This window comes from Oreochromis niloticus, linkage group LG16, assembly GCF_001858045.2.
Source record: "Oreochromis niloticus isolate F11D_XX linkage group LG16, O_niloticus_UMD_NMBU, whole genome shotgun sequence".
NCBI lineage: Eukaryota > Metazoa > Chordata > Actinopteri > Cichliformes > Cichlidae > Oreochromis > Oreochromis niloticus.
In genome coordinates, this window is record NC_031987.2 from 12,771,625 (window position 1) to 12,785,357 (window position 13,733).

Consider the following 13,733-nt stretch of genomic DNA (forward strand, 5'->3'; position numbering starts at 1 on the left):
AACAAAATGGGTATTTCCATAATGCTCGTCAGCAGCTGGAAGCTCTACAACTTCCTGGCAGATGACTGCATTGAGTTTTATACTATAAAACTATAATTATAGTTTTGAATCATCTTCAGCTCTTGTTTCTTGTACTCTTCCCCCACACTCTAAGTCCTTGATTTCCAAATCAAATCAGAATTTACTTTTATTTGAAAGGGAAATTTTTGGGCCAGTGAGCAACACTCCAGTTCTTTTTCTCTTTACCCCAAGTAAGAAGCTACTTGGATCTCTGATTCAGGAGTGTCTTAATAGTAAGAATGTGATGGTTGTAGCTCCTTTCCTGAAAACATCTGTTCATGGTGGCTTGTGATACACTGATACCGGTTGTGAAACCCAAGTTCTTGAATCAACTGGTCACTGGTTGCTTGTGCACCTTCCCAACAACACTTTCCTGTTTCAGTGAACTCTCCAATCTGTGGACTTTCTGTGGCTTAATCCTCCTTGTGGAAGGTTTCATTTGTCTTCCCAGTGACTGTGTTTCCATGTGCAAGACTGAACTAGACTGAGAAATGATATTTACAATGTTTGAATAGTAATTTAATCAAATTTAAAATTAAATATTCTAATAATCTGAGATTAATTATTGATTTTAGTGCTCTATAATCCATAATCAAAGTTAAAACACAAAATGAAGGAAATATTTCATTATAATGAATAAAAATAGGTTAAAAAATCTTTTCTGAATTAAATTATGAAAATATTTTTTTTCATAATATTCTTATATATAGCACCTCATAATCTTAACATTAATATCTTAAGAGTTAATACAAAGGAGTTAACTCATTGACAGATTGACACACTCTCACACACATCAGTTGTGGGTGGAGCTGCATACATGGCAGTCATCAGAAACATTTGCTGCATTTGGCACATAAGTTTCAGGGATGAAACCTTCAACCCTACAGATAGTCGAGTCTGCTCTACCACCTGAGCCACATCCACCCCACCACATTTTGTTTGAGTCAAAGTTTACACTGTGCTTTGGGTTTAAATTGAATGATTTCTTTTAATTTTTTTTTGCATGTTTTTTTATAGACTGATCAGTGAGGGTCATATTGACCTGGTGGTCAACTTGCCCAATAACAATACTCGCCACGTGAAGGATAACTTCCTCATCCGTAGAATGGCCATTGACCATGGAGTTCCACTCATTACCAATTTTCAGGTCAGTACTATGCTGCCAACCAAAACTGGTGGTTTTATTTACAATCTGACTCACTGTCACAACTGATGGACTTCTGTTTCATTTTTTTCTCTCTGTGTTAGGTGGTAAAGCTATTTGCTGAGGCTATCCACTATGCAGCTCAGCTGGACACTACAAGTCTATTCCACTACCGGCAGAAAGAGAGCCAACAAAGAGGGTCTAGCCAGCAGGGTTAGAATTTCCTCCCCAGTTGCAAAACAGCAATATTAAGTGAGAGCAATATTTTGTACTATTTTCTTATAACACTTGGAGCCAAGCTTTCCACATTAATGGGGGAATAAGCCCATTTTAAATAAACCAGAATTCTCCTAAAGTCAGGGCTTTTACAATAATTAAACTCTGCCTTTCCCAAAAGGTCAAACGGGTCATTAGAATAAATGTTCCGAACAGGGAAAGAGATGAGTGTCGTACTGGATTAGGATAAACATCAGCCATCTAGTTTCTTCATAACCTGGCAATCCAAAAACTGTTAATATTAATAGCTAGCAAGCTAAAAAGCATTATAGAACTAATTACTAATAATTAAAGCCCTTTCGTTGGAGCGCAAAACCAATTCTAAAGGGTGACTTATAAAGGGGTACCAGAGAAGGTAATTACACTGGATTTTCAATTATGTAAATCCCTAAGGAGAGTTTATGTTCTTTTGTTGTTTCATTTATGGCTCTCGCTGGATGTAATGAAATGAAAATTTTCAATTTCTCAGCTCCCCTCAGTCAATTTTAATGCTACTGGCTTGGCCAAAAGACTTTACTAATTTGCTCTTGTTGAGGTATTTTCTTGTAGTTTGGATGGTGCTAAAAATGTACTGTATGTAAAGCATGTACTATATCCATAACTTTCAACATAAGTGTAGATAAACAAACTGAAATAATAGACTTTCCCCCTTTTTGGTAAGAAAGCACTGTTATTTTCAAGGGCATCGGTCTGGAACACAAACTTTGAAGTTTGAAGATGATGGCAACCTCTCTGTTTATATATTTGGATCAATCTCTGTATATACCATATGTTTCAAATTCAGTCTGCATGTGAACCTGCTGTGCATTTTAATGCATCAAAGTGAAAACGCATTCAACCAGACGTTGTGTTGAAATAATAGTCTCATATTTTGTTACTTGCTTTTGCTTTTGGTAATAGTTGTTTTAACAATCAGTGAAACACAATAAAGACCTATTTCGCATAATGGATGCTCTTTGTGTTGGTGTTTTTCAAAGCGGTTGTGATGGTCAGGCATTAAAATGACTGTCACCCTAACATCAGTGTAGATGCTTTTAAGAGCCCCATCGCATACAGACGCACACAAAAATTAATTTGGCACTAGAATGTCGAATTGACAAAGACTAACAATGGCAACAGTTAATACTAAGGCCAGTTGTCAGCTTGTGATCAGATCTTCTAAGTCATGTTTACTGCCCAGGTGTATGAAGTAAAAGCAAAAATCCCAACTTTATAACAAGGCTTACTATCTGTGGCACTGTACACTGCATGTTAAATTTGTTTAATAATATTATATGTGTTAATACAGTTCTTACATAGACAATTAATATCAATTAAAATGATTTTTTTATGTCAGAATTTGATGTACAAGTTTGGATTTATTTTCTATTTTCTTTAATCCACACAGGCTCAAAATTAGACATGTATACATAAGGTTAAAAGTGATACTGAAGTGCGCTGGTTTAGATCAGTTGGATGAGCTGGCGACTATGTGCCACATGACTGAGAGCGGCCGGCCCGGGTTCCAGTGTGACCCGTGGCCCTTTGCTGCATTTCTCCCCCTCTCTCCTTCCCTCCGCTTTCCTGTCAGTCTTCACTGCATCTGTCTAATAAAGCCAGTAAAAGGCTAAGAAATATATATTTTTTAAAAAGTGATGCTGAAGATTCTGCAGTGTCTTTAAATTGACAAAACGAAGGCCTATTAACATCTTTTTTGTTATTATGAATGACTACAAGTGGTAGGATTTGTTTAACAGCACTCATAAGATTAATACTCAACAATGGGAAAATCCAAGGAACTCTGTGAAGATCTAAGAAGAATCGTACATTTACACAAGTTTGGAAGGTGTTTTGGAGTTATCTTTCAACAAATGCAGATTCCAAGATCATTAGTTCAAACACCACTGTAACTGTCACCCTCAGATGAGAAGAAATTGGTTAGTAAGGATGACCACAATAAAATTAGTTTTACAATACATTGGCATCCTCTCAATCCATAGCAATCAAGAAAGACGCCTCTGCTCCAAAATAAATACACAAGCTCAACTGAAATTTACAGCTGTCCACACAGACAAGCTAAATGTCTTCTGAAAAGAAACGTTTTATTGTCAGATAAGACAAAGATTGAGGTATTTGGCCACAATGACACAAAGTATGTTTGAAGGAATAAAGGTGAGACTTTCAAACCTAAAAACACTGTACAGCATAGCCATGGATTCATTATGCTCTACCTTGTTTTGCCACCTGTTGACTGATAATATTGGACAAAGTGGATGGGATAATCAAAAAGGAGTAGTACCTCCAAATTCTTCAACTTCACCTCATGTCACCAGCTAGATGGTTGAAACTTGGACATAATTGGGTGTTCCAACAGGACTTATGCCAAAAACTTGATGATGGCTACCAAAACATTTGGTCAAGATGGAAGTTGTTAAACATTTAACCAAATATTAGTGGGGGTGTATGCATATAATTGAACCTTTTATGTGTAATTTTGACTCAATGTGCAATTTTAAATGAGAAGAAAATGCAGTTCTTGTCATTAAAGATGTATGCTGAAAAAGTCATTGCACCCTGGAATAAGAATAGTTATAAATAATAAGTGATAAATAATAAATAAATTATAAACCCCCCCCCAAAATTATCATGGCATTCATGCCATGATGAGTGCATGCAAACTTTTGATCACAGCTGTGAGTCAGAGTGTAACTATTTCAGTGAAATAAGGAATAACAAAAGGTTTAGTGCAGTTCATCATCTCTGCAGAAAAGCTCAGGGAAGGAGCTTTGCGATGGTCTTTTCTCTTGTAAAAATAAAACGCAATTTAAAAAAGTATAAATCTTTCTTTAGTGTCAACTTTCCTAAATAGGTTTTCTTGTGCCGTGTTGTTCATTGTGCAGTGCCAAGCCATAATGTGCTCATTATTACCCCTTGAGACTGGTGGGGAAAAATCACTGACGGGTACATGAAGGTGGATGAGAACTGCATTTGTAATGTGTGTGTGTGTTCTCCTTAAGGGCCACAAGGTGTAACAATTATAATAAACACCTTCAAACTTTTTTCCTCCACTTTCACAGGAGAGAAAATATTGCAAATATAGACTAATGTATTTGTAAATGTATGAGTAGCTGCCACACCTGCATTTACCACCTACTGAGACCCTCCAGGTTTTCTTCCACACAAGAGCACAGCTGAACACAGAGGTAAACTGCACAGCGAGTCCAAAAGACTCACACAATAATGCTATTATAGGGCCTACACACTTGGACGATGCAGTTATTTTTTATTTGGTACCCCTATAGCTTAACTGCTACAGATTTCGTCTCTAGACTAAACTCTCTAAAGAGTGCTAATATTGATCTGCTACATATTCTTCCTCCTGCAGTTTGACCCACACCGTTTTTTCTCCTGTGCCTCTGCTTCTACAGGTGACTAAAATACCTCACCATTTTTCTTTAAGTACCATTCTGTTCATCTGCCTACAGCACTGTAATATCCACAAATAAGCAAACACTTTAAGAATTGTATTCATAAATGCAGCCTGGGGCATATTGTGTTTGTTTATAGTGTGGTTGTAAAATGTCCCATAGCTGGCAGTCAGTGGAAAGAGTATGGGAAAAATGCACAACCAAATTTGTCCATTTAAAAAAAAAAAGAAAAAAAAGAAGCCTGTGTTTATTTGTTTTTGTTTTTTTACTGCTGATGGAGAAGCACATCTGGGGTTTAACATATGCTTTATAGTGTCACCCTATGCTGAACATTTGGTTTAGTGCAATGTCAGGGCTATAGTTTTACTTTTATTTGCTTTGGTGTGGGAGAGAAAAGGTGAAATGGGGAGAATATGTTTTTGACTCTCAGGGGTAAAAACAGCAACAAAAAAACCCCAACAACACTTGGGTCTCACATAAAAAAATACCTCGGTCTTTATAAGCAAAATCTCAATTCTGATTCAGCTGAGCTAATACTACCTTAGCAGCCCAGAGCCATCATAGTCATGAATCACTGCAGGTACAGTATCCAAGCAACAGGACTCCACGTGGTGCTCATTGCTGACAATAACTTCCACACAGACCCCTGTGTCTTCAGGAGTATTTCGCCAAATCCTGCTTTGATTAAAATATAGTGTTGTTAAATTTAACCTCACACTGTTATTTGAAACATGGATGTTTTGTGTTGGGTCTGCTGGCTCTGAATCATCCACGAGCGTATCAAGGTGTTAGTTTCTATATGTGGCCAAGTGCTTCCATGAGTGCACAAAATGAAAGAAAAGACTGCAACTGAAGACCATGAACAAAAATGTTCTTTGGAAGGTTAAAATTTAGATTTAAGTGTCATGAAGGTTGTATTTTTCCACTTTACAAACTGAGAGAAAATATTTTCCAACCAGATTTTGAAACTTCTTTCTTATTTTTCTTTCTAATTAATGGTGTTAGACATACCACATAAAGACATATTAAACTCGGCATATTTTACATAGCTAATTTAGTATTTAAGTATTATAAATAATGAGTTTTAATTTAAATTTAAACCCATGAAAGTTTGCTGGATCACACTTTTGAGCATGCCATTGTTCCAATGCTTGAATATTGTTTTTAAATTCTTTAATCATTTATATCTGTTTCCAATGAAAGGTTTAATATTTTGGGGAAATTCTGCTATGTGTAATTTGAATAGTAAGTTGACCTGCAGGTAAAATCGCAGCTGATATTAATCGCTGATTTAATTAAAGATGAAATAGGATTGTATTTTATTGGATCTTCGAGTAATTATACCCTGAATCAAAGCATAAAAATGCAAATTATGTAAACATACATGAACATATTGAAATTAAAACATTTTTAGATTTTGGCAACTAAATATTACTGTTTAGCAATTGTGCATAGGGCTCTAAGGCTTATTTAAATATCTCACTATGTAAAGATATAGTTTTAGCTAGGATGGGGATGAACTGACAAGTATTTTGGGTTTACTCCTCCATATAGATTTTTGGTACTATATACACATTTCTACATTGACTAAAAGGATCCTGTGATGTATTCTCAGTTTTACCACATGCTTAGGCAGACAAGGAAGAAGTGAGGCAGTTCATCAAAGATCTTCAGTCATAGCGTTCGTCAGCCAGCGTTGATTTCAATCAATCACAGCAATAATACAACAGGCAAAATTAAAAACTACTCCAACTTAAAAAAATCTATCCATCTACTGTATCTGTCTGCAGACATATATCTATATGTCTGCTCAAATCAAACAGAATAACTGACATTGTCAGACTTTGTTCCTTTCTTTTAAAGAAGAATGAGGGTATGTAGCCTGAGCAGTCATGTCCAAAAATGATAAATAATGCACTGTTTCACTACATAATTCTTCTGGCTGGCATGAAGAGAAACCCGCTGTTTTTCATTGGAGGAAAAAAAATAAACCTGGCTAATTGACATGCGTTTTTCATGCTGTGCTAAATGAATAATTTATGGAGGTGAGGAGCAAGCAGGGCTTAGAAGACAGTGCATCACAGTGGGATAAGTCATATAGTAGTTGGAGACAGAGCCATGCATGCCAAGTGTGCACAAAAGATTTGCAAGGGACCACTCAGTTGTTCTGATTAGATAAATCACAGCAATAGTTTAAAAAAAAGAAGACATTTTTCTTCTTTAGATTTCTCTTGCATTAAATTTTGTAGTATTAACACACTATTTAGCAAATGCTGACTACTTTTATGTATTAAAATACACATAGGCTCTCCACCCTCACCTCCTCTATCTTTCTCTAACACAAATATACAAACTTTCAATCGTATAATACAAATAATGATGTAAAATCAGCCCAGGAAGTCTTCTTAATGCTTTACTGAGCCTAAACTCTTCAACTGCCCTGTTTTGATGAGTGTTAAATACCATTCTGTCAGCAAGACACCACCCCATTAGCTGTAGTAGCTTTTAAATTCAATTGTGATTGTGCAGCTTAATTGTTTCCCAGGCCATCAAACAGTTCGAGTTGCCATCTGTAAGTACACGATTGTCATAATGTGTTTCCACACTGCTACAGCATAGTCACCTATTGTTTGACAGCCTCTGTTCATCTCGTGAGAGTTTAAATCGCTTACCATGCCTCCAATAATGGATGGACGTTACTAGGACAAAGTCAAAGTTTTCTCTGTTAAGATTAAGGTGTTAATCACCATATACAGCAGTTAATCTTAGTTTCACTTTTAACCAGCTACAACCCAGAAATCCTGCTTACAATAATGCATCCATCCACGTTCTTCCACTTTACAAATTCAGGGTGATTGGGTGGACTGGATCCTGTCCTGGCTACCAGTGGTTCTTTACCTGAAGCAACCTCTGACTGACTATATATAGGGCTGTCAATTCACACCCAGTTCACCCAATTCACACCCAATTATTGGCTCAAGCCAGTAAAACTTACCAATGCATCACTAGTTCTTTTATATAGTTAAAAGGCTCCTTATAAAACACTTTCATAAAATTATTTCAAAATCCATAAAAACAAAGAAGAGAAGACATTTCCGGAAAGAAAACCCCTCTGCTTGGTTCAGCCCAGTGATGTCGAACATGAAATCACCAGCACCATGAAAGTCAAGAAAAGCTGGACAGGTCACTTCATAAACTCTTGACCTGCGTGGAGCCTCAGAACAAAGAAATAGAAGTAAGTATGGACAAAGAAACAAACAGGATTTGAACCTGCAAGAAAAAAAAGTAACAGTTGATTGTCTGTTTGCTTTAACATGCTCAGTTGTTTTGATGTTTTGAATACAGAAAAACCCAGGATAATAAGTGAAGCAATGTTATCTTAGCAATGGCAAGTCACAGCAAATAAGCACAATTTGCCATACCTATAAGCCATTTACACTCCTCTATCACAAATGGAGCAAAGAAATATATATATTTTAACCACATCTCTTCAAGTATTATAACCTTCCAGATTTCTTTCACTTCTTTCACTAATTTCTCATCTGTTAATCTGTCTAATAAGAATGAATCGGTGCAACTAAGTAGTGTAATACTGTCAACTGATTTCATACAACTAAGGTGTTTTGAGTCGGTTCAGTGTGACTATCTCTTAAATCTTGATTAGCAGAAGGTGTCTGTTGTAAATTGTACATTCTTCTTCATTGTTTTGACATGCACATGTATTGCAAGCCTAAAAAACTAATTACTCTAGCCCTGAATCACATCAGATCCCTGTATTTGTAAGCTTCCCTGATGAGCCCACGTTTAGATTACTTGCTTGTTAACACACAATTAGAAACACTTTGCAAGAGAAATGGCAGTGATGGCAAACTCCCTTTTGTTAATTTTTTTTTCTACCTTGCAGGTTTCAAGGGAGGACTTTGAGTTCTTTAACGAGTATGTTTTGCAATCAGTATTACAGAACTTCCTCTAAGCTCAATCACACCCCTTGTTTAGTGAAAGGGGGTGGCAATTAAATGTCGTTGTGGAGTGGTGTTGGTATTCTAGTGGTAGAGAGGAGATTTCCCTGCACAGTCTGTGAAGGTTGTAACTGAGGCTTTGTCTGGAATGTCAAAGACGAGGTGTGCTGTTCAACTCACACACCCCCAAATGTACATGCAACTGTGCAACTCTAGGAAACCTGTGTAGTCTGCTAAAACTCACAGCCAGCCTCTATAACATGCTCCCAGGGAAGCTCTACTCAAAGTATCATAGGATTATCTTTCCAAGCCTCTAACTATTCTGCACTCGAGCATGGGTTTACTTGTACATTAAGCTGTTACAGTAGTACAGACTATGGAGGAACCTTCATCCAAAACAAGTGAATGGAAATGTGATTTTAGGAGTGATTAGGTGTCTTAGGGCCAGATATATTAAGCAGAGCAAATTAGCACGAGGTTGCAGTTGCACAAAGTTCTGTGGGTAATCTATTAACAATGTATGACTTTACAAAGACTAAACCACTTAATTTTTTCAAGAATTACCAGACCTGATAAGTGAGTAATGCATAAGTGGAGGTTTTATGCATTGGATTCCCTTTGGAAACCATATGACATTTTAGATACATGAAGCATCTGAAGGAGATTTAATGTTTTTGAAACAAGGCAGAACTCTTCCTTTAGCAATAGCTGGGGACTGTATGAATGTTAGATGGTAGTTCCCTGGATCTGAAAGCTCAGGAGAAGCACAACATCTATCCAGAGGAAGGTAGTTCTGCAGCACACTCTTCTACCAAATAAACCTGAATTGTGTGTGCAACAGGTGACCTGTAGCGTTTGTAGAAGAGGAGCACAAAACATTGTGTAGTTTACTTTTCCTGCACTAAGAGTGTAAATGTACACACCCTCCTTTTTAAAAAAATTTGGCCTTTCCTGTGTCCTTAGGGTGGAGGCAGTAGCGGTTTTAGATACGGGCGACACGGGCGGTTGCCCGGGGCGGCATCACGGGCATCGGCAAAAAAAAAAAAAAAAAAAAATGCTCGTACTCATGCTGCCCCGACATCAGCCAGGGCATATTGGGAATGGCACATGCACCTATCGGTTTTCTATCGCCCATTTGCTGGGAGTAAGGGCGCCCTCCGTTTGCGAGGTGCACCTGCTGCTTGTGGCACAGGGAGGAGGGGGCGGGGCGGCGGCTGGCTGGAGCAGCATCTATTAACCAACTCGCAAAATAAAGCAAAATTAAAACAAACCAACAAACACGAAAACACTAGACATCATGATACAGACTTATAATTTGCACCGATGTTTTTTCAAAATTCTATACACGAAAAGTGAGCGCGAGAGCCCTCGGTGCGCCTGCTCGCTGCTGAAGTCAAAGTAAACTTTATTGTCATCTCCGCTACATACAGTCCAGTATACAGAGAGACGAGACGACGAGGCTCCAGTTACAGCAGTGCAAGTAAACAAACAATAAATATCAGAAGAGAAAGAAAATAAATACACACTTTAGGACCAGGGGTAAAGGGATCAATAACAATTTAAAATTTACAGTTTGATGATTTAAAGTCTCACACACAACCTGTCGAAAGGGGAGGGGCTGGCTGCTTCCAAATACAGCACATTTTTTTCATAGTGTTGTAAATCCAAGCCCATTATGTATTCATGATTTGAATCCTGGGTTGTGTGAAATCCCAGAAATAAACCCTAGACAAAGTGAATCTGTGAACTAAGGTGTAGGTCTGTTAGGTTATGTTGTGGTGATCCTCGAGTTGGGGGGTGGGTGTTTATACTGGAGTGCAAAATTAAAACCAATGGAAGATGGAGAAGAAAAGTTCAAAGTCATCAGGTGCTCAGTTTGGAAAAAATAGAAAAGGAGGAGAAACGAGCAAAAGATACAGGTAAGCAGATGTGTCATTGGATAATGGCAGGTCATCCTGAAACAATCAGAATCAGAATACTTTATTAATCCCTAAGGAAATAATGTGGGTTACAGTTGCTCCAAGAAGAATCAGAATCAGAATACTTTATTGATCCCTAGGGGAAATTATTTTTTTGTTACAGTGCTCCATTACAAGAAATGGTAAAAATAGTAACAGTAACAGACTAAACTCCAAACAATACATTATGTTACAGATTTTAATATTAATTAGTCATTGTCAGTTGTTGATTTGTTCTGTTCTCATTGTATGACAAATTATAGCCGTTTGCATACTATGCATACTCTCTCTCTTCATGTGTGTGTGTACAACAGTTTTATGTTGATGTAAGACTTTGTAAGACTTGTGATTTTTTTTTTCTATCGTTCTTGAGACTAACATGAGACTTAGAGACTTGGACTTAGAGCTTTTTATTGTCATTGTGCGGTTTCTTGCACAAATTGGGTAGCTGGACCACAAAGGTGCAAAGTAAAGAAAAGAAAACAATATACAACGAGGGGGAAAAAAATAAAAAGCAATATATATTAACTGACATAGCTCATAACCACCTGTTGTTGTTTAGTCAGCTTACTGGAGATGGGAAGGTTTTATGTCTATTAATATTGGACAATATTGGATATAATATTGTTTATGGATGTTTTCATGTGTTGGAGCCTTCATTTTGAGTTGTGGCTTGAGTATTCCCAATGCTTCACTTGTTTCGCATTTTGTCATGTTACAGCCTTAGGTGTTTCTGCAACTTGATTGGAGTCTCCCTGTGGTAAATTTATGTATTTTTGATCTATATCTATAAATAATGTGTGTATATAATATGGATACCTATCTATTTTTTTATTTATATAGATAGACAGATATAGTGCATCACATGCTTTTTTTTCCTCTGAGTTTTTTTTTTCACTGTAGGCTGAAAAATTAAGTATAAAAAATATATTGGCTTTCTGAAATACAGAACACAAGACACTTTTTGGGATTCTCTCCCTCCTGCTGATTCTCCATATTAAGTTAATGTCACCTAATTTCTGCTCCATAACATCAAAACGCCCTTATCATCGAGGACCAGAAATATTTCGAGTTCAGCTCTAAATATTCAGGATACTGAGCAAAGTTTTGGCACTGTTTTGTACATCCACCAATGCCAACTGAGTGCTTGTCCTGACAACATCTTCTCCTGGCATTTCAAATAAATCAACACTCCTAGCAGCAACCATCCCAGCTACATATTTATGTTTGTGTGATTCATATAAGCCAGGGTTGCCCTTTGTCTCCACTCATGTTTGTAATATTGATGTACAAGATCTCAAGGCAAAAGGGAGGAGGGTAACTTTTTGGGTATAGCACCTCCAAGTCTAAGCCATGGCTCCAGGATTGATATCTCATGCTCAAGCTCTTCAGGAGACATGTGAAGTTGGCTCAGGATCTAGACAGGCATCTGAGGCAGTGTCAGTGGTAACATGGGTGTTGTGCCTGGCCGTTATTTTAACTACCTATGCTCTAGATAATAGCAAAAAGAAGTAAATAATGGGTCAAATAATGGGTCCAAGAATCTGAAACACGTTTCCTGTGTAGGGTGGCTTGGCTCAGCTACAAAGGGAGGAGTGTAAACATTCTGTGGGAACCCAGCGTAGAGTCTGTCTGGTGTTCACTTGTGTTGAAACAAGTAAGCTAAGTTGAAGTCATTGGAGATCTCATCTGATCTGGGAACAAAGGAGGATAATACCCAGTAGAAACTGGTAAACATTGCTGGGGAAAAAGGATTACCCTGTTTGTCCTACTGCTACCATGACCCAACACTGGACAAGCAAAAGAGGATGGATGGTGGAGAGATAAAAGTGACTGTGTCTTTTAACTTGCTAAAATTTCAACAAACATTAAAAGCAGTTTACAGTTTCAAACCTAATTAGAACAAGCTCCTCAATAACTTTTTTTTTGTTCTGTACCTGTGGCAGTTGTATCATCCATGGTTTTTGATCAGGGCAAAGTTAAGTTTAGGTAAGAATTAGTTTATTTAAGCCCTGCATAATATTATCACATGGCAGATGATCCTAAGCCAAAAAATGTATAGTATGATTAGATTTTGTATAAGTTAGTGCTTTATAGTTGAAGAAGGTTAGCAAAGTTAGACTCGAAACAGAGACTGACACAACAAAAGCAAATTTTACACAACAGAATCACTTTAGCTACATTTCCTGAGGAACCATAGGGCTTTATTAGTCTCAAAGCAACTCATCTTCTGCCAGTTTGCCTTTAGTGACACAGACACATGGCCCAGGCAAAAAAAAAGGCCTCACAAACAGAATCAAAAGACCTTTCATGAAAATGACACATTTTGTTGGATTATTATCCTCATCAAAAGCTCTGCCACCAGCTGGGTCTCTCTGTTTTATCCTTGCTTTCTTTCTGTGGCCCTGGGGTACAGATCTGCACAGATGAGTGCTGGGTGGGTCCTGTAAAGTGTGGGACTTTAAAACAAGCTACATGAATAGAGCTGGTACATTCACAGCTAATTAGAGAAGTGTAGGAACAATGGCTCAGTGCTGCTCATATCACCAAACGGCTCCCACTGAGACACGCTTCATAGACATATGGAGGAAAACTTCTAACTTATCAGGGAACTATAGAAGTTCAACTGACACGGCATAATTAATAATAGCAACAACACTGTAAAACATTTGAAGTCATTCAGTAGATGTTATATTAGTGAATAAGCAAAAGTCTGAATATGGACCATTGATTATAAAGTCACGTCATACCAGAGGATGACTGCGTGTTGCATAAGTAGGAAACTTAAGCAGCTCATTTTAAACCCTGCAAAAGTCTTGTATGAAGCCAGAGAGATGAACCCATTTAAAGATGAGTGTAGGTCTCTCCAGTGTTTTCACAACAACACAACATTAAACATTTAACTTTGGCTCTGTTGCATAACTGGTTT

General features: G+C 37.4%; 1 protein-coding gene across 1 annotated transcript in view; it reads left to right on the plus strand.

Annotated features, from left to right (window-relative positions):
- Window positions 1–2,426, plus strand: part of cps1 (carbamoyl-phosphate synthase 1, mitochondrial) — a 62,823-nt gene extending 60,397 nt beyond the window's left edge. The window contains exons 37-38 of the mRNA XM_003445297.5: window positions 1,078–1,207; window positions 1,309–2,426. Coding sequence (XP_003445345.1) covers window positions 1,078–1,207; window positions 1,309–1,422 — 244 coding nt within the window. The 3' untranslated portion in view covers window positions 1,423–2,426. The remainder of the gene's footprint in view (window positions 1–1,077; window positions 1,208–1,308) is intronic.
- The last annotated feature ends 11,307 nt before the right edge of the window (window positions 2,427–13,733 follow it).